The following is a 21,247-nucleotide window of genomic DNA, read 5'->3' on the forward strand; positions in this document are numbered from 1 at the left end:
GCAGCCTCTGTAGGCAGGCCTGGTGGTCCACCTTCTCTGCTCCTTACCTGGGGTGGGGTGTTGTAGGACTGTGGAGCTTCCACTAGCGTGCCACAGGGAATGATCTATATTTTTCTTTCTTTTTAAGTATCATGAACACAATTGTTTATTAAGTTCTAATTGGTAACACTGCAAACCCAATGAAGATAAAAATAATAAGAATAGCTCACTTGCAGCTCGCATTACCAATTTCTCCCTCTAGTAAATATAATTTCTAGAGCCAGTCAAAAAAATTCAAATTTTACAATTTTTCCATGAAAAACAAGGATTTTTTTTCAAGAAAATATAATCATAACATTAATTACATATATTTACTTATTGCCATTTATAGATGTAGTTGAAAAAATATAATTTTCATATTTGTTACAAGAACTTTAGCCAAGTTTCTCCCATTTTGAAACAGCTTTATTCCTTGCAATGGTTTGATAGAAATAATTCAGAAACACTGTCGGAGGCCCATTCTTGCAGAAGACTCCCTTCAAGCTAAACTGAGAGTGATAAAATTAGCTTTGCACCATGCTCTGATGGTCCATGAACTCAGGCTCTAGCAGAATAACAAGGGAAACAACTAAGAGCTGCGGACCCTCTGCTGAAATTGGCCTGCCCAGAGTGCCCAAGAGAGTATAGCTGGATGCCATCAACAGACTGAATGCAGCTGATCTCAGCTGTGGCTGTGTTGCAGAAAGGTTATACATTTGTCTAGATTTCATTTGGTTATTGCCCATTCATATTGCTAACATTTCTCTGTCCTTTTCAATTGTTTCCCTCACTTTTCTAGGATTCAGAATAATTTAGAATCATTTCAAAATGTTATTAACATGTTGCTTACACTCTCTTCCAGATCATAAGTGCAAATGTTAAGTACACTTAAAAAGAGTGTTTGGAAATATGGTCTCTCAAACCAGTAGAATATTTAAAAATGGAAAAAAAAACTTTTTATGTGGATCCACTATAAGAAGGTACCTGAATCCCCACAACACCTGACCAAATAAAAATCTTTGATTCAAGACTTTGATGTTTATGATTAACCTTTGTTTATGGTGCCTCAGAAATTTTTCAGTCAAAAAGACTATGCCCAATTCTGAGCCAATTAGGAACAATATTTCCAATGATACCTCTGGAGACTTTGTACCAAATACTTTACTAATACCAAGACATAACCTATCTACTGCATTCCCTCATTAGTGATAATCTTTATATACTGATATAAAGCTCACACCCCTACAAATGCAGAAATCATATGCTACAGCATCAAGATTAAATAATGGACCGCATATATATGTTTTGATTAAGGCTGCGAGTTTGTCTTCTGCAGCAACTGGTTTGGCTGGCCTGGGGGACACATTAGCAACTCAGAAAGCCCTCGGGTTAGCCACACCAGCCACTGCTGTGGCAGTCTGGGGACAATGTGCTCCCTTACCCCCGGCAGCAGCAGGAGTTTGGGTGTGGGAGTGGGCTGGGAGTTGGAGCATGGGAGGGATGAGGGATCTGGGTGGCCCTTACCTCAGGGGGCTCCCCAGAAGTGGCAACATGTCCCTTCCTCAGCTCCTAGGTAGAGGCATGGCCAGGCAGCTCTGTGCGCTGTTTCCATCTGCAGGCATTGCCCCCGCAGCTTCCATTGGCCACAGTTCCCAGCCAATAGGAGCTGCAGAGCTGGCACTTGAGGCAGAGGCAGCATGCAGAGCCCCTGATCCTAGGAGCTGAGGGAGGGACAACATGTCACCATTTCCAGGGAGCTGCGAGGAGCCAGGTAGGGGATCCTGGGCCACACACTACCCCCCTTTCCACCTAGAGCACATGTGGCACCCCCAGGCCACTCCTCTAGAGCATCTGTGGTGCCCCTGGGCTGCCCCTCCCCAAGTAACCACAGTGCCCCCAGGCCACTGCCCCACCCCAGAGCACCCAAGTTTTAGTCAGGGGTATATAGTTAAGGTTGCCAAAGATCCAGGTTTGTCCTAGAGTCTCCAGGAATTAAAGATTAATCTTTAATTTAAAATAATCTCATGTGCTGAAACCTTCAGGAATTTGTCCAACCAAAGTTGTTAACCCTATATATAATACAAGTCATGGACAGGTCACGGGCCATGAATTTTTGTTTACTGCCCGTGATCTGTTTGTGACATTGCACCCCATAAGGCTTTATGGAAATACGATTCTGAATGTAAATATGACATAACTAGAATATGTTTTATGTTACATATTCCATGTAACATACCTCTGCAAAGGTTATGATCTACTGAATATATTCATCCTATTCGTATGTGTGTATCATTTTTTTATTCCAAGTTATGAATATTGGCTGTGTACTTGTTTGATTTTAAGTAGCTTTAGTAAGGCATTTGGAAAGCTTCTTTAGAAAGCTTTAGAAAAAAGTTTGCACATTAAATGCCCAATCAAGAAACACTTAGCAGACAATGGATCTTGGAAGACTCCAATCCACATGAGAAGTCTACCTGAGGATGTTAAGGTGGCATGTAAACAATGGCTGACACTTGTAAGGAACTGAGTCATGCATGGATATGTGACTTGCCCATGTGACCCCAAAACTGCATCTTGTAGCTGGGATTCTACAAAGGGGAAGGGAGGAGTGTATGAAGCTAGGAATTGTGCTCAGTACAAATGAAAGATCAGTGGAATCCCAGGAGCATCTTGAGAGTAGATGAAGGTGTTGTTGCCTATCCTACAAAGGGGAGGTTTAAGGCAAACTGGTACTCAGTCAAGACGTTCATATGAAGAGAAGGTTATATTAAGACTAACCTTCCCACACATAATGATGGTGGGGTCCTTCCCTCTCAGACTGAGGCATTGAGAACTTTCCTCAGTATTAGAACTGTGAGCTCCAACTAACTTTCACTATCCAGAAGAGATGTGGATCCAATCCAAGATCATCTTAACAAAAGAAAAATGCTGAAGTTTTAAACAAAGAATGAATGTTTGCCTCATCATGCTGCAACATTGTTATATTTCAGCTAATTTTTGGAGAGAAAATTGAAAAAGGAAAGATATCAAAGTGAACAAATGTTGTCTTTCTCTCAAGCTGCAAACAATTCTGCTTCTGCTCCACTACTCCTTTCTGGTATTTAAATACCATGGGAATAGAAGCCATCTGTCTGTCCTTTTTTTCTAGTCAACGACAACAGTAGAAACAAGAATGCTGTTTGAAGACATCGGGTTATGCTACATAGGAAGTGTCCATCAGAAGCCCTGCACCCTGACCAGCACACTCAGAACAAGTTACAAATAAGAAGGTGAAGAGAAGTAAAATTCTAAACTTTTACCTCCACATTAACTCATATTTGTTCACAAAACCAATTCAACATTTTAATGTGTATGCGTTTGTGTAAGTGCAACAGTAAACATTAGAATGTGGAAGGTGCAAAAAAATCAGTTTGAAGGGCCCTTCTGCAGTGTTTTCTGCATTCCTCAGACTCTGTCTTCATATACTCTAACCCAAATCAGACAAAAGAACAACCGACCAAGACTTCCAACATAGTCGTTTATAAATATTTCTACTGTGCAGAGCTTCACACTGTAAGGCCTGGTCTACACTAGGACTTTAATTCGAATTTAGCAGCGTTAATTCGAACTAACCGCTCAACTGTCCACACCAGGAAGCCATTTAATTCGAACTAGAGGGCTCTTTAGTTCGAATTTGGTACTCCACCCCAACAGGTGGAGTAACGCTAAATTCGACATGGCTAGCTCGAATTAGGCTAGGTGTGGATGCAAATCGAACTTAGTAGCTCCGGGAGCTATCCCACAGTGCACCACTCTGTTGACGCTCTGGGCAGCAGTCGGAGCTTGGATTCTCTGACCAGCCACACAGGAAATGACCCGGGAAAATTTGAATTCATTTTCCTGTCTGGGCACTTTGAATCTGACGTCCTGGCTGGACATCGGGGCGAGCTCCGCAGCACCTGCAACGATGCAGAGCTCTCCAGCAGAGGAGTTCATGTTATCTGTGAATAGAAAGAGGGACCCAGCATAGACTGACTGGGAACTCTTCGATCTGATCGGTGTGTGGGGCGAGGAGTCTGTGCTTTCGGAGCTGCGCTCCAAAACACGGAATGCGAAGACCTACGAGAAGGTCTCCAAAGCCATGAGAGACAGAGGATACAGGCGGGATGCAACGCAGCGCCGCGTGAAAATCAAGGACCCCAGACAAGGCAACCAAAAAATCAAAGCGGCAAACGGACGCTACGGAGCCTGCCACCACTGCCCCACCAGTGACCGTGGACTCTGACGATGGGACAGTGTCGACGGCCAGTTCCTCGGTGATGTTCGCGGACGGGGAAGATGAGGAAGGGTTTGTGGAGGACGAGGCAGGCGAGAGCGCTTACAACGCTGGTTTCCCCGACAGCCTGGATCTATTCATCACCGTCACGGAGATCCCCCAACAACCCTCCCCGGCCATTAACCCGGACCCTGAATCAGGGGAAGGAGCAGTCGGTAAGTGCTTTAACCATGTTAACTTTTATTCTTAATATAACAGGAATCTTAACTGTGTGAAAAGGAGGTCTCTCTAGATATGGGGATAGAACAGAAATCATCCTTGGAGATCTCCACGAAGCTCTCCTTGCGTTAATCGAAAAGCATCAGCAGGAGGTTCCTGGGGAGAGCTGCCTTATTGGGTGCTCCGTGGTAGCACAGTTTTCCGCGCAAGGCTTTCATGAGGTACTCAGGGAGCACTGCCTCCCCGAGCACGGCTGCATCGGGCCCTGGTTTGTGCTAGCTTTCACGCAGCATGCGCTCTCTATCTCCTTCAGTGACCCTCCTCAGGGTGATCTCGCTCGGAGGCTCCTGCATCTAATTAGGGTAATTACTGTAATTTTACGCCTGGTCCAAAGTATTTTTAAAAAATCTACGGACAGACGGCATAGCACAGACTCAGCACGCAGCTGCGTGATGAGCGTAACGGAAAGCCAAAGAATATAATGGACGCTCATGGAGGGAGGGGGGAATGAGGACGCAAGGTATCCCACAGTTCCTGCTGTCTCCGAAAAGTATTTGCATTCTTGGATGAGCTCCAAATGCTTCTAGGGTCAAACACAGTGTCTGCGGTGGGTCAGGGCATAGTTCGGCAATTTGCGCACACACCCCACCCACCACCAGAAGTGAAAACAATCCTCTGTTGACTCTTTTACATGTCACCCTATCTTTACTGAATGCTGCAGATAGACGCGATGGTGCAGCACTCAACACCAACATCCTTGCTCCCCCCACGCTATGGATGGCTGATGGTACAAAAAGATGGAAATCCGTCCTCATCATCAGCCTATTGGCACATGGGGCAATGCAAAAGGGCTGGTAACCATGCCGACTAGCATCAGTAAGGTCGATCAAGGGCGCCTGTCCCTAATTTTTGATGGCAGATGGTGCAATATGGCTGGTAACCGTCCTCATCATTGCAAAAGGGGGCTGAGCTCCATCAGCCCCCACCCTTCATTGTAAATAAAAGATTCAATTGCCCCTGGACTAGCAGAGGGATGATGGGCTCCTTCATCCACACTCCTTAATGTCCTGCCTGGACTATCATTGCAGCTGGAGGCTTCCTTCCACTCATTTCTCACAAACAAGTCACTGTGTCTTATTCCTGCATTCTTTAATACTTCATCACACAAGTGGGGGGACAATGGTATGGTAGCCCAGGAAGGCTGGGGTAAGAACGGAATGAACAGGTGGTGTTGTTGCAGGAGCACCCCCTGTGAATAGCATACAGCTCATAATTTATGCAGGATCGGACACAGAGCAGCTGTGCTCTCTGGTTCTATGATACAGTGGTTCTCTAGTACACTTGCCCATAATCTAGGCAGGACTGATTCTATTTTTAGATACCAAAAAGGAGGGATTGACTCAGGGAGTCATTCCCAATTTTTGCTTTTGCGCCCCTGGCTGCTCGGCCAGGGGCACATATGACAGCACCAAATGGGGCAGTGCAAAAGGACAGGTAACCATGCCCATCTTATTACCATCTTATTACCAATTTATGGTATGGTAGATGGTACAATATGGCTGGTAACCATCTCTGCTGTCATGCAAAAGCAAAAGCATGCTGCTGTGTAGTGCTGCTGGCCCGCCTCTGTCAGCGGCATCTAGTACACATACGGTGACATACACAAAAGGCAAAACAGTGTCCATGGTTGCCACGCTATGGCGTATGCCAGGCCAAATCTGGGAAAACGGGCTTGAAATGATTGTCTGCCGTTGCTTTCCCGGAGGAAGGAATGACTGGCGACATTTACCCAGAATCCACCGCGAAAATGATTTGTGCCCCAGCAGGCACAGGGGTCTCAACCCAGAATTCACAGAGACAGCCTAGACTCAGTTAATTGTTCGCAAAAATGTATCTTTGCAAGGAATTCACTCCCTGTTTCCCATCTCACAGCTTCCACTGTCTCCAGACCTGCCACAGCATCCCCTTCGCAGAGGCTGGCAAAGATTAGGCGGCGAAAGAAAAAGACAAGGGACAAGATGTTCGAGGAACATATGGGCTGCTACCTAGCAGAGGCGGACCAGCAGAGCCAGTGGAGGGAGACCGTCTCTCTGTGCCAGCGCTCACACAGCGAACGGGAGGAGAGGTGGAGTGAGGAAGACAAGCAGGCGACTGAAACGGTGCTTGGACTAGTGAGGGAGCAAACGGACACGCTCAGGCGCCTTGTGGATGTTCTGCAGGACCGCAGGAGGACAGAGACACCCTGCAGTGTATCTGCAACCGCCCTCCCCCGCCACAAAGTCCCATACCCGCCTCACCCAAAATAACCAGAAGGAGGGGCGCCAGAGGCCGTGTAAACTGTCACTGCACCCCAGCAGAGTGCTCAAGTACCCAAAAGCTCTCATACCCTACATTTGCAGAAGTCGTTCCCTTCTGGACTCACACAAGTCCCAATCCCAGTTCCATCCCCTAAGTGTCTACTTAAGTAATAAAAATACTTTGCTGTTAATTACTGTTTCCGTCATGTTTTTTCAAAGAAGACTGTGTTTGAATGGGGGGCGTGGGGAAGGGGGTTGTTAATTGCATAGGACAGTCACCTTTCCCAGGGTACAGACACGGGGGCAGGATCAGCAGTGGGTCACACACACAGTGCAGTCAGTAGGCACCATGGTCGGTATGGGAGGTGGTTTCCAGGTTCTGTGTGGGCGGGGGGGATGTGACTTTGTAGCGGGGGAGGGCGGTTACAGATCTTATACAGCGGTCCTTGTCCTGGACCGCTGAATCACGCAGCAGAGGAATCTGTATCCGTACTCCTCCACCACAAGGTCACATATCCCCCCGCACACAGAATTCGAAAAAGAGGGATGGCAGGCTCCGTTGAAAGAAGCATTCCGGCACTGCGGACCGCTCTAGGAGCAGGAGCCTGTCATTCGTTGAGTTTAGAGGCAGTCTTTACATCACCGCACACCCTACCCAGCACAGTCTGCCTCCCAGTTTCAACCCTTTAACGCAAAGTCATGAATAAAGAAACCTTTCTTCAGTAACAATGGGACATGTATTTTATTTTTACATGTGTGTTGGAAGTGGGGGAAACGGGGTGAACGGGGTATGTAACCGAAGAGGAGAGTCAACAGTCAGTGGGTAAAGAAACAGGGGCAGGTTCAGCTTCTCTGTAAAGAAACTGAACAGTCACAGGTCACGCTGCTCGCTGCTCGCTGGTATTTGAAGAGTTCCTTGTCACTGTCCCAGGCGCCTGTATAGGGCTTCATGAGCAAGTGCATTAGCGGGCAGGCTGGGTCCCCGAGGATGACTTTAGGAATCTGCTCATCCACAACAGTTATTTCGTGGTCCGGGAAGAAACTACCTTCCTGCAGGCGTCTGAGCAGCCCACAGTTCCTGAAAACACACGCATCATGAACCTTGCCCGGCCACCCGACGTTGATGTTTGCAAAACGTCCCCTATGGTCCCCCAGTGCTTGCAGCACCATTGAAAAGTAGCCCAATTTCTCATCAGCTGACTGTGGAAGAGGTGGATGATAAAGTGCGAGGAGGAGAAAACGGCGTTGATCGCAGCGGGCTCCATGCTTGCAGTGCTGTGGCGTCTGCGCTGTCACTGACCAGAAAAGTGCACGAACAGATTGCCCGCAGGCGCTTTCAAGGAGGGAGGGAGGGAGGTTGTGATTGACGGTTCAATGACGACAGTTACCCAAAACCACCCTCGACACATTTCTCCACCCAGCAGGAATTGGGGGCTCTCCCAGCATTCCAATGGGCAGCGGGGACTGCGGGAACTGTGGGATAGCCCGTGAATGTGGACTCAGAAATTTGAATTAGTGTATTTAGTATGGATACACAAATTCGACTTCATAAGGTCGAATCCACAAATTCGAACTAAGTTGATTCGAAATAGTCTTGTAGTGTAGACAAGGCCTAAGTGATGCTGCTAATCTGGTCACTGCATCTTACAGGAAACCAGAGGCACCTCAACAGCAATAACAGAGAGGATCAGCTCCATTATGCATAGATAATATTTCACAAAAGCACAGGCTGTTTACACTTTGGAACTGAGCCATTTAGTTATCAAATGGGTAGGGTAGAAATAGTTTAAACACAAATGGTTCAGCATCTCCACTACATCCATGCTGCTGCAATCTGTGTGCAGGTTTCTCCTGCATCTCCAGGACCACTGCTCTAAACTCTGTAAGTTGCAGTGCCTTATGAGTACCTATCTCATCTTTCTCAGCACAATATTAAGAAGCAGAGGATTCTGAGAAATTTTGAAAGGCCACTCCTCTCTAATGGAAATTACTGGGAGGGTTCTTTGACCCATGGCTTGTCCGCAGTGATTCTAAAATCATTCAAATTGGGATGGTTTGGGATCACATGGCATTTAGGGGTGTTGAAAGAAAGTCTATTCCCAACAGCATTAGGCATAAATGTAAAACATTGGGATCACTTTGGTAAACGGACATGAGGTTTATAACAAGTGAGCTAGGGGGACCATAATGTTCTTGGAATGGAACATTTCCCCACTGAGGACAAAGAGGAACTGACTGGGTCATGAGGTGTAAGGATACCTTGGCACCAAGCAGACTTTACTGGGCTTGAGGTGGTGAAGTTAAGGAACGTCCCTTTTGAACATGCCCAGTCCATGGAATATGGTACAGAAGTGGGATCCCCTCCCAAATTGTGTACTTTGTGTAACAGCAATGATGTGAATGAGAACCTCTTCCCTGGTGACTACAACATCTCACAGCTGGGTTTCTCCATTGCTCTCATCTTGTTTTTGATGTACCTGTAGGTTTGCTCAGTGATTTGAGAAGCTGGCGGATAGCGGGAGGTGAGGAGTGAATGAGGCAGGTGAATTGTCCTTTGCTGTTTTGGCCCATGGACATGGACATTGATTGCCCCTCACAGTCCATCTCAGTCCATCCCACCACACTCTTAAAGAACACCTTCAAACTATTTTCCACAAAAGGTATTTGCAGTTTGATCAATGTTGTCCTTGTATTTGTATTGCTTCATTACAGCAATTCTTCTGTGACTAAATGAAATGCAACAAAGTAAAGAAATATAAAAAGTGGCATCTAAATCTGATTTTTTTTACCAATGTATTGAAAGAAAAGTATTTTAACCAGATAGTGGATTAAGTATTATTTTAAAATAAACTATCTACGAGCTGGGAAATGAAAAAGAGACCAGGTTCAGCTGGTGGGAGGGCTCTGATTGGCTCCAATTATCCAAAAGACATATGGTTTATCAGATTTAACTATCTGCTTTTTACTCTGTTTGGCCATTCCCAGCTCCTTTTGACACAGACTCACGAACAATATGTGGTCACAGCAAAGTGTACTACAATTTTACAGTATGAAAACAGCCTCTGAAGAGGGAAAGATGAGAGTGGTAGTATTTATTGGGTGATATTTGTCATTGTGTTTGGGATGTCCCATATTTTATGATTTCCATGATCCATCTCATGCCGATATGTCAGGCTTTGGCCAAAGAACCAGCTGCTCACAAATATAGCGCTTTTCATCTTTGCATGGACCAGAGGAGAGCTCTCCACCTGTGACAAGTGCACAGTTCCCATCAATGTATCCTTTATTTACTGCAAACCTATGACAGAATAAAATGTTACTTCAAGTCATTCTAGTTATATCTCTATTACTACCTTATTTTTTCAAAGGTTAAAAGGTCTACAATTTAAACATATGGCAAAAACAAACAATAAGAAAACAATTGTGGAGAAGCAGAGGGGCCATTATTAAAAAAAATTGTCAGTAAATTTGGTATTTATGAATGTGAGGGAATAATTTCATTGGCTAGAGTCAGGAGTGCAGACGCTCCCCGGGTTATGCAAACCCAACTTACAGAAATCTGGACTTATGAAAAAAGTTCCGTAAGTTTTGTTTTTTTTCCATAATTGTCGGAGATATGTTCCTGACTTACACAAAGTGTTCCGTTCCAGAACGCCTTGCATAAGTCAGGGAGCTTCTGTACATAAGAACATAAGAACATAAGAACGGCCGTACTGGGTCAGACCAAAGGTCCATCTAGCCCAGTATCTGTCTACCGACAGTGGCCAATGCCAGGTGCCCCAGAGGGAGTGAACCTAACAGGCAATGATCAAGTGATCTTTCTCCTGCCATCCATCTCCATCCTCTGATGAACAGAGGCTAGGGACACCATTCTTACCCATCCTAGCTAAAAGCCATTTATAGACTTAGCCACCATGAATTTATCCAGTCCCCTTTTAAACATTGTTATAGTCCTAGCCTTCACAACCTCCTCAGGTAAGGAGTTCCACAAGTTGACTGTGCGCTGCGTGAAGAAGAACTTCCTTTTATTTGTTTTAAACCTGCTGCCTATTAATTTCATTTGGTGACCCCTAGTTCTTGTATTATGGGAATAAGTAAATAACTTTTCCTTATCCACTTTCTCAACATCATTCATGATTTTATATACCTCTATCATATCCCACCTTAGTCTTCTCTTTTCCAAGCTGAAGAGTCCTAGCCTCTTTAATCTTTCCTCGGATGGGACCCTCTCTAAACCCCTAATCATTTTAGTTGCCCTTTTCTGAACCTTTTCTAGTGCTAGAATATCTTTTTTGAGGTGAGGAGACCACATCTGTACACAGTATTTGAGATATGGGCGTACCATGGATTTATATAAGGACAATAATATATTCTCAGTCTTATTCTCTATCCCCTTTTTAATGATTCCTAACATCCTGTTTGCTTTTTTGACCACCTCTGCACACTGCGTGGACATCTTCAGAGAACTATCCACGATGACTCCAAGATCTTTTTCCTGACTCGTTGTAGCTAAATTAGCCCCCATCATGTTGTATGTAAAGTTGGGGTAGTGTATCACATGCTGTGCAAATTTTTCACTTAACTGCCAGTGCACTTCAGCCATGACACAACCTCCTCTCTATTCTTTTTTTCCCTTGAATTCCTACTGCCCTCAGTTCATTGCCCATGCACTTCATTCTTGACCTGCAGCACCGGCTTCCCCTCCACTTTTGATGTTTCATCACCTGGAGCTTTGGATCAATACATCTCAACCTTGACTTGCACCATTCTTTGCTGACTTGGGCCCCGATAGAATGTATAAATACATTGCAGTGATGACATATTGCACTCCTTTTTACTGAAGCTTGGGTTTCTTTCTGTCATAGCACTGTCAATTCACTTAATTGAAATGAGAAGTTTCTAGTTGTGTCTGGAACTTACCAGTCAGTGGAGAAAGCTGTACCATTCACCCACATCCACAACCTGTCAGTCGTCTCACGTGACAATCCTATCCAGTGAGAAGTTGCCAGGGGATTTATGAAATCCTGTAGAAGGACAAAGCCAATTCATGCAAGTACATTCCTTTCCCTGCTCATTTCATGGATGTACATACATCAGGTATTTGCTCGTTTCACAACTGTATGGATATCAGGTACAGTTGTGTGGTTAACAGGTCCCTATGTCCTGAGGTAGCCTCATGGTTAGGACCCTACCAAATTCATAGCCATGAAAAATGTGTCATGGACTGTGAAATCTGGTCTCCCGCTCTTGAAATCTGTTTTTGTGTGTGTGTGTTTGCTTTCACCCTATACTATACAGATATCACAGGGTATAGCAATGTTTCTCATACTAGGGGTCCTGACCCAAAGGGGAGCTGCGGGGAGGGGGAGGGGGTTACAAGTTTATGTTAGGTGGGTCACTGTATTGCTGCTCTTACTCCTGCTCTTCTTTCAGAGCTGAGTGGTCAGAGCATGGCAGTTGTTGGCCAGGCACACAGCTCTGAAGGCAGCACCCCACCAGCAGCAGTGCAGAAGTAATGGTGGCAATACCATACCATGCCTCCCTTACTTCTGCGCTGCTGCCTTCAGAGTTGGGTGGCAGGAGAATGGTGGCTGCTGACTGAGGGCCCAGCTCTGCAGGCAGCGGTGCAGAAGTAAGGGTAGCAGTACCACAATCTCCCTCTACAATAACCTTGTAACCCCCCTACACACACACACACAACTCCTTTTTGTGTCAGGGCCCCTACAATTACACCACCATGTAATTTCAGACTCAAATAGCAGTAATTTATGGTTTTTAAAATTCTATGACCATGAAATTGACTGAAATGGACCGTGAATTTGGTAGGGCCCTACTCATGGTTGATCAACTCCATTAACCAACCTGATCACATTCTTCATTTCCTTCACAAGTGTTTGCTGTAGAAACTGTGACAGCATTCTTTGTTGGTTAATCTCTATTCACTCTCTTGTCTAGAGCAGTGCTTCTCAAGCTATCTGATGTGGGGGACCGGCAATTTTTTTTCCAATGTGTCAGGAACCAGTGCCATATTATTATCCTATTTGACGCTCTTATGAGGAAACTCGCTGTGGACTGGCACCGGTCCATGGACCACCACTTTGAGAAGCACTGGTCTAGAGGACAATACCTCCCCTAGATCACTTGGGAGACAGAGAAAAATGCCCGGAGTGATGTACAAGTTTTTCTTGTACTACAGTAATAGATGTAGAATATGAAAAGTACTGGTGACTCTGGGGTTTTGCCTTGCATCAGGTGCCTTTTAATTTAATTTATGGTTCAGTTATGGCTCCAATGCTGGGGAGAGAAGAGGAGGTGTACGGTAATTAGCCTTCAAGAAAAAGCAAGGTACCAAATGAAGCCAAATCTCATTTTCCACAATCTTCTTTTCAATGACAAATCTTCTATTGGCTGTTTTGAATATGCAGCTTTCCAAAGACAAAGATACTCTACCAGTTCTTCTTTGTTTTCTATAAGGAGGAGTCTGGAGCCATGAGAAGAGCAGGCCTTTTGACTCTCCAGCCAAGGTTTGGATTCAGTAGAAAAGCGGTAACATTTATCTCCATGGGGAAACCAATTTTCTGGGCAAAGAAACTTCCACCCTTAAAAAGAAATACAGTTTATGTTTCTTCTGTTGCTGTTACACTTGTCCTCCCTCCCCTATTTCCTCCTCTTGACTGTTTCATCCACTTAATGTGCTTTATTTATATTAAATTTGTCATCTCTCTCACATTGGGGCCATCTCTTATAGTGTGTTTTTACTACATCTAATACAACAAATGCCCATACCTGATTGGGGCCTCTAGATATTCCTTTATTAGAAGTATTAAGTTCAATTTGTAATAATAGATTTTCTCTTGTAGTTTGATTTTGAGTCAAGTGCATCACAAACCATCTTGAGATTCACAAGCATTGACATGGTTGCTCGTATTTTCATGCTGGCATGAGGACTCTTGTTCTATAGCAAATAAAGTAATTATTGCTATGCCAACATCACTTTCCTTTTATACACAAATCATGTTTGTTTGTTTTTCCCCTAGGGGAGTTTTGTGCATTTTTTGGCTTCTATACATCAAGTGCGAGTTCTATTGTAAGTAATTGGCTGTTTCTTTGACAGTAATTATTGAGCAGGATACTTGCACAATGGGTAAAATTCTGTGAGGATCTGTAAGTGAGGCTTCTTCATGCAGAGTTAGACTCCGTTTATCATTCACTTACTCATTTGCAAGAGTCAGGGAATCTAAGCTGGTGAAACCTACATGCTGAGAAGCACCAGCGATGGAAAACCTTAAAGTGGGAGGTTGACTAGTTTATCTTACAGCTTCTTAAAAGAGAACTGGTAGGTAAGACACCATGGGAAGAAAATCTAAGGGAATAGGGAGTTTAGGAAAACTGGCAGTCTGTCAAAGAGACAATATTAAAGGCACAAGAGCAAATTATTATGATGTGAAGGTGTCACCGGTTCTTTCTATTGTCTTTCAGGAGGTCTCTGTTGCCCCCTGACTGGTTTTCTTTGATTAGCCTCTGGTTACAACAATTCTTGGCCTCTGGCTCTAATTAGGCTCAGTGATCTGCTTCAGCCCCTTCGGGCTGCGTTTCTGGAGGTAGCCAGCTGCAGGGATTTTACCCCTTTGCTTACTCCCTCCCTTTCTTATTTGAACTCTCTCTTTTTATAGCAGGCCCTGTTTCCTCCATTGGTTGCAGCTGTGGGTCCCTAACTCGATGACTGGCAGTTGTGGCAGCTGCATGAGGGTGTGGTCAGACCACTTGGCAGGAGAGGCTCCCCTCCCCCTTCTGCCTGTGCTCAATGTGGGGTTTGATAGGAAAGATAGGAAGAATAGTAAGAGGCCAGTATGGCCCCATCAAGAGCTCTTTAACAAATTGAATATCAAGGAGGAATCCAACAAAAAGTAGAACGTAGACAATCTGTGAAGGATGAGTACAAAAGAATGGCACAAGCATGTAGGGAAAAAATCAGAAACGGCAAGGCACCAAATGAATTACACCTAGCAAAGGACATAAAAGGTAATAAAAAGTGTTTCTGTAAATGCATTAGGTGCTAGAGAAAGGTGAAGGAAAGTGCAGGTCCTTGACTTAGGACAAAGGACAGATAATGATGAATTATATCAAGAAGGGTAAAGTGTTTAATGCCTTTCATAAATAGGTAATTGTACCAAATATTTAAATACAATTAATACTAACAGCAAGGGGGAAGAAACACAAGCCAAAACAGGGAAAGAACCAGATAAATAATAGTTAGATAAGCGACGTGTTCAAGTGAGCAGGGTCTGAGGAAATTCACCCTAGAGTACTTAAGGAACTAACTAAAGCAATCTCAGAACCATTAGGAAATATCTTTGAGAACTCCTGGGGAAGTCCAGAGGGCTGGAGAAGGGCAAACATGGTGCTGATCTTAAAAAGAGGACCTGGGGAATTATAGAAGAGTCTGCCTAACTTTGATACCTGGAAAGATAGTGAAACAAATTATGGAATAATCAATTTATAAGCATATAGAGGTTAATCATAGAATATTGGAGTTGGAAGGGACCCCAGAAGATCATCTAGCTTAGCCCCTGCTCAAAGCAGGACTAATCCCCAACTATTTTTTTTGGTCCCACCTCCCTAAAGGGCCCCCTCAAGAACTAAGCTCACAACCCTAAATTTAGTAAGCCAATGCTCAAACCACTGAGCTATCTCTTCCCACCAATAGACTGATACTTAATAGACAACATAGATTGATCAAGAAAAAATCATGCCAAACCAACTTAATTTCCTTCTTTGACATGGCTACAGATCTAGTGGAGAGAAGGGAAGCTGTAGACATTATATATCTTGATTTAAGTAAGTCTTCTGACACAGTCCTACATGACATTATCATAAACAAGCTAAGGTAATATGGTATAAATGAAATTAATATAAGGTGGGTACAAAACTGGTTGAAAGACCTTACTTAAAGAGCAGTTATCAGGGTCCTGGGGCCAGTATATTCAATGTTTTCATTTGTGATGTAGATAATGGAGTAAAAAGCATGCTTATAAAATGTGTGGATAACACCAAGCTAGCAGGAAATCAACAATATGAAAATCACTAAAGAAAAGTGCAAAGTACTACACTGAGGAAAGAAAAATTAAACTCACAACTACAGAATGGAGAATAGCTGGCTAGGCAGTGATAATGCTGAGAAGGACCTGGAGTTTATAGTGGATCACAAATTGAATATGAGTGCCCAGTGTGATGGAGTTACAAAATAATTTTAATATAATTTTTGATGTATTAACATGTGTCATATGTAAGACATCAGAGGTAACTGTCCCTCTGTATTCAGCACTGGTGAGGCCTGATCTTGAGTCTTGTGTCCATTTCTTGGTGCCACATTTAGGAAAGATGTGGACATATTGGAGGGAGTCCAGAGGAGAGCATCAAAAATGATATTCTGATATGTGAGGAAAGTTGACAACACTGTGCATGCTTATAGAGAAGAGAAGCCTGAGAGGTGACAAGAAGTAATCAAGTTAATCTACAACAAGGGAGAATTTGGTTAGGGTTAGAATGAAACTTTCCAAGTATAAGGATTTTTAAGCACTGCAATAGCCTTACAAGGGAGGTTGTGGAATCCTCATCTTTGGAGGTTTTTAAGAACAGTTTAGACAAACACCGGTCAGGGATGATCTAGGTATATTTGGACCTGCCTCAGTGCAGGTGACTTGACTAAATGACCTTTTGAGGTCCTTCCCAATCAACATTTCTGTGATTGTATTATTTCCTCCTGTTAATTGTTTTTTCTTCCTACCGTCCTCTCTGGTGATCTTTCAACATGTGACTTAAACCAGCTTAACCTCCCTTATGTTCCCTTAAGACTCACTTCTGAGTTTTCCAGTGAATGTAAAATTTTGGTAAATAAAGATAAAAATAATTAGAATCTAATTAACCTAAATGTCATACTCTGATATCCATCAGTGTAGCAACAGTGTTGGGAATTCAATATGAAATTATTTCAGTCTAAAGTTACAGCACATAGAAAAAAAATGACCTCCTGAAGCCAACTGACCTTTATCTTTCCTGTTCAAAACCTTTGGCAGGTTTCCATTCTTAGCTTGGGTAATTTCCTGGTGCTGGCTGAGGTTATCCTGCTGTCTACATGATACATGGGAGATCTGAAAAACTTAAAGCCAAAATAATATAACAATATGATGTATCACTTAAAAGTAAATTGCAACTGTTCTACAAATCAATATATTATGACTTATAGGGACACAATGGACCAACTTCTACCTGCAGTTATGCCATTGGGCATAATCTCTGTTGTATTATTAGAACAACAAGTTATGTTATATGTAATATGTCAGATATTTTTTCTTGTTAAAAGTCATCATAAATTTAACATTTTGAACTTAATTCCCCCCCAAAAAAACCAACCAACCAACCAAAAAGAAAAAAACACTGTGTGGCTGAAAATCTTAACTCTGTAAAAAGTCACAGAATATAGCAATTGAAAACATCCTGATTTCCAGCATCTTGGTTGAACACAGGTGATGTTTGCAGTCAGGGGCGGCTCTAGGATTTCCGCCGCCCCAAGCAGGGAGGCACGCCGCGGGGGAGGCGCTCTGGCGGTTGCCGGTCCCGCGGCTCCGGGGGACCTCCTGCAGACGTGCCTGCGGAGGGTCCCCTGGTCCCGCGGCTCCGGTGGACCTCCCGCATGCATGCCTGAGGATGCTCCACCGGAGCCGCGGGACCAGCGGACCCTCCGCAGGCACGTCTGCGGGAGGTTCCCCGGAGCCACGGGACCAGCGGACCTTCTGCAGGCATGCCTGCGGGAGGTCCACCGGAGCCGCCTGCCGCCCTCCCGTGGGACGCCACCCCATGCGCATGCTTGGCGTGCTGGGGTCTGGAGCCGGCCCTGTTTGCAGTGACCTCAATGCAGAAAAATCCTATTTTCGAAATTAGACTACAACACAGGAAAATCATATACTTAGGAAGAAAGTGGTAAGTGAAAAGCCCTGGAATTTTTGCAAGGAAGACAAGGACACTTACACTATGGACAGGAAATTCAATGAGCATATCAGCCCAGAGGAATGCTCACATCAGGGGTGTGTTTTGGCCCATGAGGCTGAAGCCAGGCGTTTAGACTCCAAATTCATGATTCTGCAGTGGTCCACCAGAAAGTCTGTGCTTCATATTTGTTCTGGAGGACCCTCTGCCCCTTCTAGCTCTTAGGAGATGTGGCAAGTTGGAGTTGTTATGGTGTGTATGTGTGTGGGGGAGAGAATCTATGATTCTATGATTCTATGAATGTGACAGATTCCAGCCGGTGTCCATGTCAAGCCCCCTAAATCCATAATAAAGCATCTAAATAAGTGTCCTGATTTTCAGAGGAGCTAAGCATTGCAGCTCTTTACTGACTTACACCTCATGAGATTTACTCTTCAGCAGTTACACAAGGAATATGCCAGCACAGAGTTTGTCTATCAGTATCTACTTTGCTCATGCTTACCATTCGCAGCCAAGACCCCCACTGCTATGAGCAAAGCCAAACAGAAAGTCCCCAAAATCCCTGCTATGAGCCTCCATGCAGGAGCTGGAGCAGAAGAATCTGAGAGAGAGAAAGAGAGGGGAGAAGTACAGAATTGCAGAGGAAAAGACTTTTAAACCCCAAACGAGGCATAAGCCATTCATATTCTCTGTGTTAGTGAAATGCAGCACAACCGCACACAAGTATTCATTCTTCCCCCTCTACCATCACACATATTCAGCCGTGTCAGAACAAGTTGTCAGGGCTCTTGAACTATGGAATGAAAACTCTTGCCCTGTTCAAAGTTATACAGGTCAAGATACCCGGAGAGCAGGATCTAGCCTTAACAAAGGGTATGTCTACACTACGGGATTATTCCGATTTTACATAAACCGGTTTAGTAAAACAGATTGTATAAAGTCGAGTGCATGCGGCCACACTAAGCAGATTAATTCGGCGGTGTGCGTCCATGGTCCGAGGCGAGCATCGATTTCCGGAGCGTTGAACTGTGGATAGCTATTCCATAGCTATCCCATAGTTCCCACAGCCTCCCCCGCCCCTTGGAATTCTGGGTTGAGATCCCAGTGCCTGATGGGGCAAAAATCATTGTCGCGGGTGGTTCTGGGTAAATGTCATCAGTCATTCCTTCCTCTGGGAAAGCAACATCAGACAATCATTTCATGCCCTTTTTCCCTGGATTGCTCAGGCAGACGCCATAGCATGGCAACCATGGAGCCTGTTTTGCCTTTTGTCACTGTCACCGTATGTGTACTAGATGCCGCTGACAGAGGCGATACAGCAGCGCTACACAGCAGCATTCATTTGCTTTTGCATGATAGCAGAGACAGTTATCAGTCGTTCTGTACCGTCTGCTGCCATTGTAAATTGGCAATGAGATGACGGTTATCAGTCATTCTGTACTGTCTGCTGCTGTCATGGGTGCCCCTTGCTGAGGTCGGCCCGGGGCGCAAAGACAAAAATGGGAATGACTCCCCGAATCAATCCCTCCTTTATGGTATCTAAAAATAGAATCAGTCCTGCCTAGAATATGGGGTAAGTGTACTAGAGAACCAGTGTATCAGAGAACCAGAGAGCACAGCCGCTCCGTGTCAGATCCCGCAGAAATGATGAGCTGCATGCCATTCACAGCGGGTGCCCCTGCAACAACTCCACCTGTTGCTTCCCTCCTCCCCCAGCCTTCCTGGGCTACCAGTGCAGTGTCCCCATATTTGTGTGATGAAGTAATAAAGAATGCAGGAATAAGAAACAGTGACTTGTTAGTGAGATAAAATGAGGGGAAGGCAGCCTCCAGCTGCTGTGATAGTCCAGGCAGGACATTAAGCGGTGTACAGGCAGGACATTAGGTAGTACAGAATCTTTTCTTTACACATGAAGGGCGGGGGCTGATGGAGCTCAGCCCCCAGTTGCTATGATGAAGACGGTTACCAGCCATTCTGTACCATCTACTGGGAATGACCGGGAGTCATTCCTATTTTTACCCAGGCGCCCCCGGCCAACCTCACCTGAGGCCAGCCAGGAGCACTCACGGGCTGATGACGAGGACGGATACCAGTCCTACTGCACTGTACCGTCAGCCACCAGGTGCCCCCGGCTGATCTCACCTGTGGCCAGCCAGGAGCACTCACGGGCTGATGATGATGATGGATACCAGTCATATTGTACCATCTGCCACCAGGGAGGTGGGGAGAGGATGCTGTAGTTCACTGCCGCAGCATCGCATCTACCAGCAGCATTCAGTAGACATAGGGTGACATTTAAAAAAGTCAAGAGATGATTTTTTTCCCTTTTCCTTCTGGGGGTGGGTGGGTGGGGGAAATTGACAAGCTATGCCCTGAACCACCCCGGACAATGTGTTTGACCCTACAGGCATTGGGAGCTCAGCCAAGAATGCAAATGCTTTTTGGAGACTGCAGGAACTGTGGGATAGCTTGAGTCCTCAGTCCCCCCTCCCTCCCTCCATGAGCATCCATTTGATTCTTTGGCTTTCCGTTACACTTGTCACGCAGTAGTATGCTGAGTCCCTGCTGTGGCCTCTGTCTGGAGATTTTTTTAAAATGCTTTGGAATTTCGTCTTCTGTAATGGAGCTGTGATAATACAGATTTGTCTGCCCATACAGTGATCACATCCGTACGGTCCATGCTGGAGCTCTTTTTGGATTTGGATTTGGGACTGCACGGCCACCCGTGCTGATCGGAGCTCCACGCTGGGCAAACAGGAAACGATATTCAAAAGTTCGCGGGGCTTTTCCTGTCTACCTGGCCACTGCATCCGAGTTCAGATTGCTGTCCAGAGCAGTCACAGTGGTGCACTGTGGGATACCACCCGGAGGCCAATACCGTTGATTTGCAGCCAAACTAACCCTAATCCGATATGGTAATACCGATATTAGCGCTACTCCTCTCGTTGGGGAGGAGTACAGAAACCGGTTTAAAGAGCCCTTTATATCGATATAAAGGGCCTCGTAGTGTGGACGGGTGCGGGGTTAAATCGGTTTAATGCTCTTAAAATCGGTTTAAATGCGTAGGGTAGACCAGGCCAAAGCCTTAGTAAGGAAGCAGACTGTTTTACGTGGAACTTGGCGGCAACAGAACTGTGCTCTGGGGTCCTAGGAGAAAACCATTAAGGGATATTCCTTCCACCTTAGCACTTACATGGAGCTTTTCAATTGTAGCACTTAAGAAGGTAGGAAACTATTATCCCCATTTTACAGATGGGAAAATTGAAACAGAGAGAGGTGAAATGCTTTGCTCAGGCTTACCAAGGGAGTCAATAAAACCCTCCTCTCCTGGCTGGCAGTTAGAAGCCCTGTGCAGTGGCCCAAACTGCTTCTGTGTAGCAATTTATGTAAGAGGGGAAGCATTATATTCATTCACTGCTAGTATTGTGTACACTTATAAAGGTGGGGTAAGGATAAGGAGGCTCAGAACAAG

The 21,247-nt window shown here is 44.9% G+C and overlaps 1 protein-coding gene across 1 annotated transcript in view; it reads right to left on the reverse strand.

Annotated features, from left to right (window-relative positions):
- Positions 1 to 9,923: 9,923 nt before the first annotated feature.
- The window catches only part of LOC123367738 (natural killer cells antigen CD94-like), a 38,333-nt gene continuing 27,009 nt past the window's right edge, over positions 9,924 to 21,247 (reverse strand). Inside the window, exons 5-9 of the mRNA XM_045012115.1 lie at positions 18,278 to 18,376; positions 16,835 to 16,948; positions 13,240 to 13,388; positions 11,710 to 11,813; positions 9,924 to 10,087 (exon numbers count right to left, since the gene is read on the reverse strand). Of these exons, the coding sequence (XP_044868050.1) occupies positions 9,946 to 10,087; positions 11,710 to 11,813; positions 13,240 to 13,388; positions 16,835 to 16,948; positions 18,278 to 18,376 (608 nt within the window). The 3' untranslated portion in view covers positions 9,924 to 9,945. The remainder of the gene's footprint in view (positions 10,088 to 11,709; positions 11,814 to 13,239; positions 13,389 to 16,834; positions 16,949 to 18,277; positions 18,377 to 21,247) is intronic.

This window comes from Mauremys mutica, chromosome 1, assembly GCF_020497125.1.
Source record: "Mauremys mutica isolate MM-2020 ecotype Southern chromosome 1, ASM2049712v1, whole genome shotgun sequence".
NCBI classification, from domain to species: Eukaryota; Metazoa; Chordata; order Testudines; family Geoemydidae; genus Mauremys; species Mauremys mutica.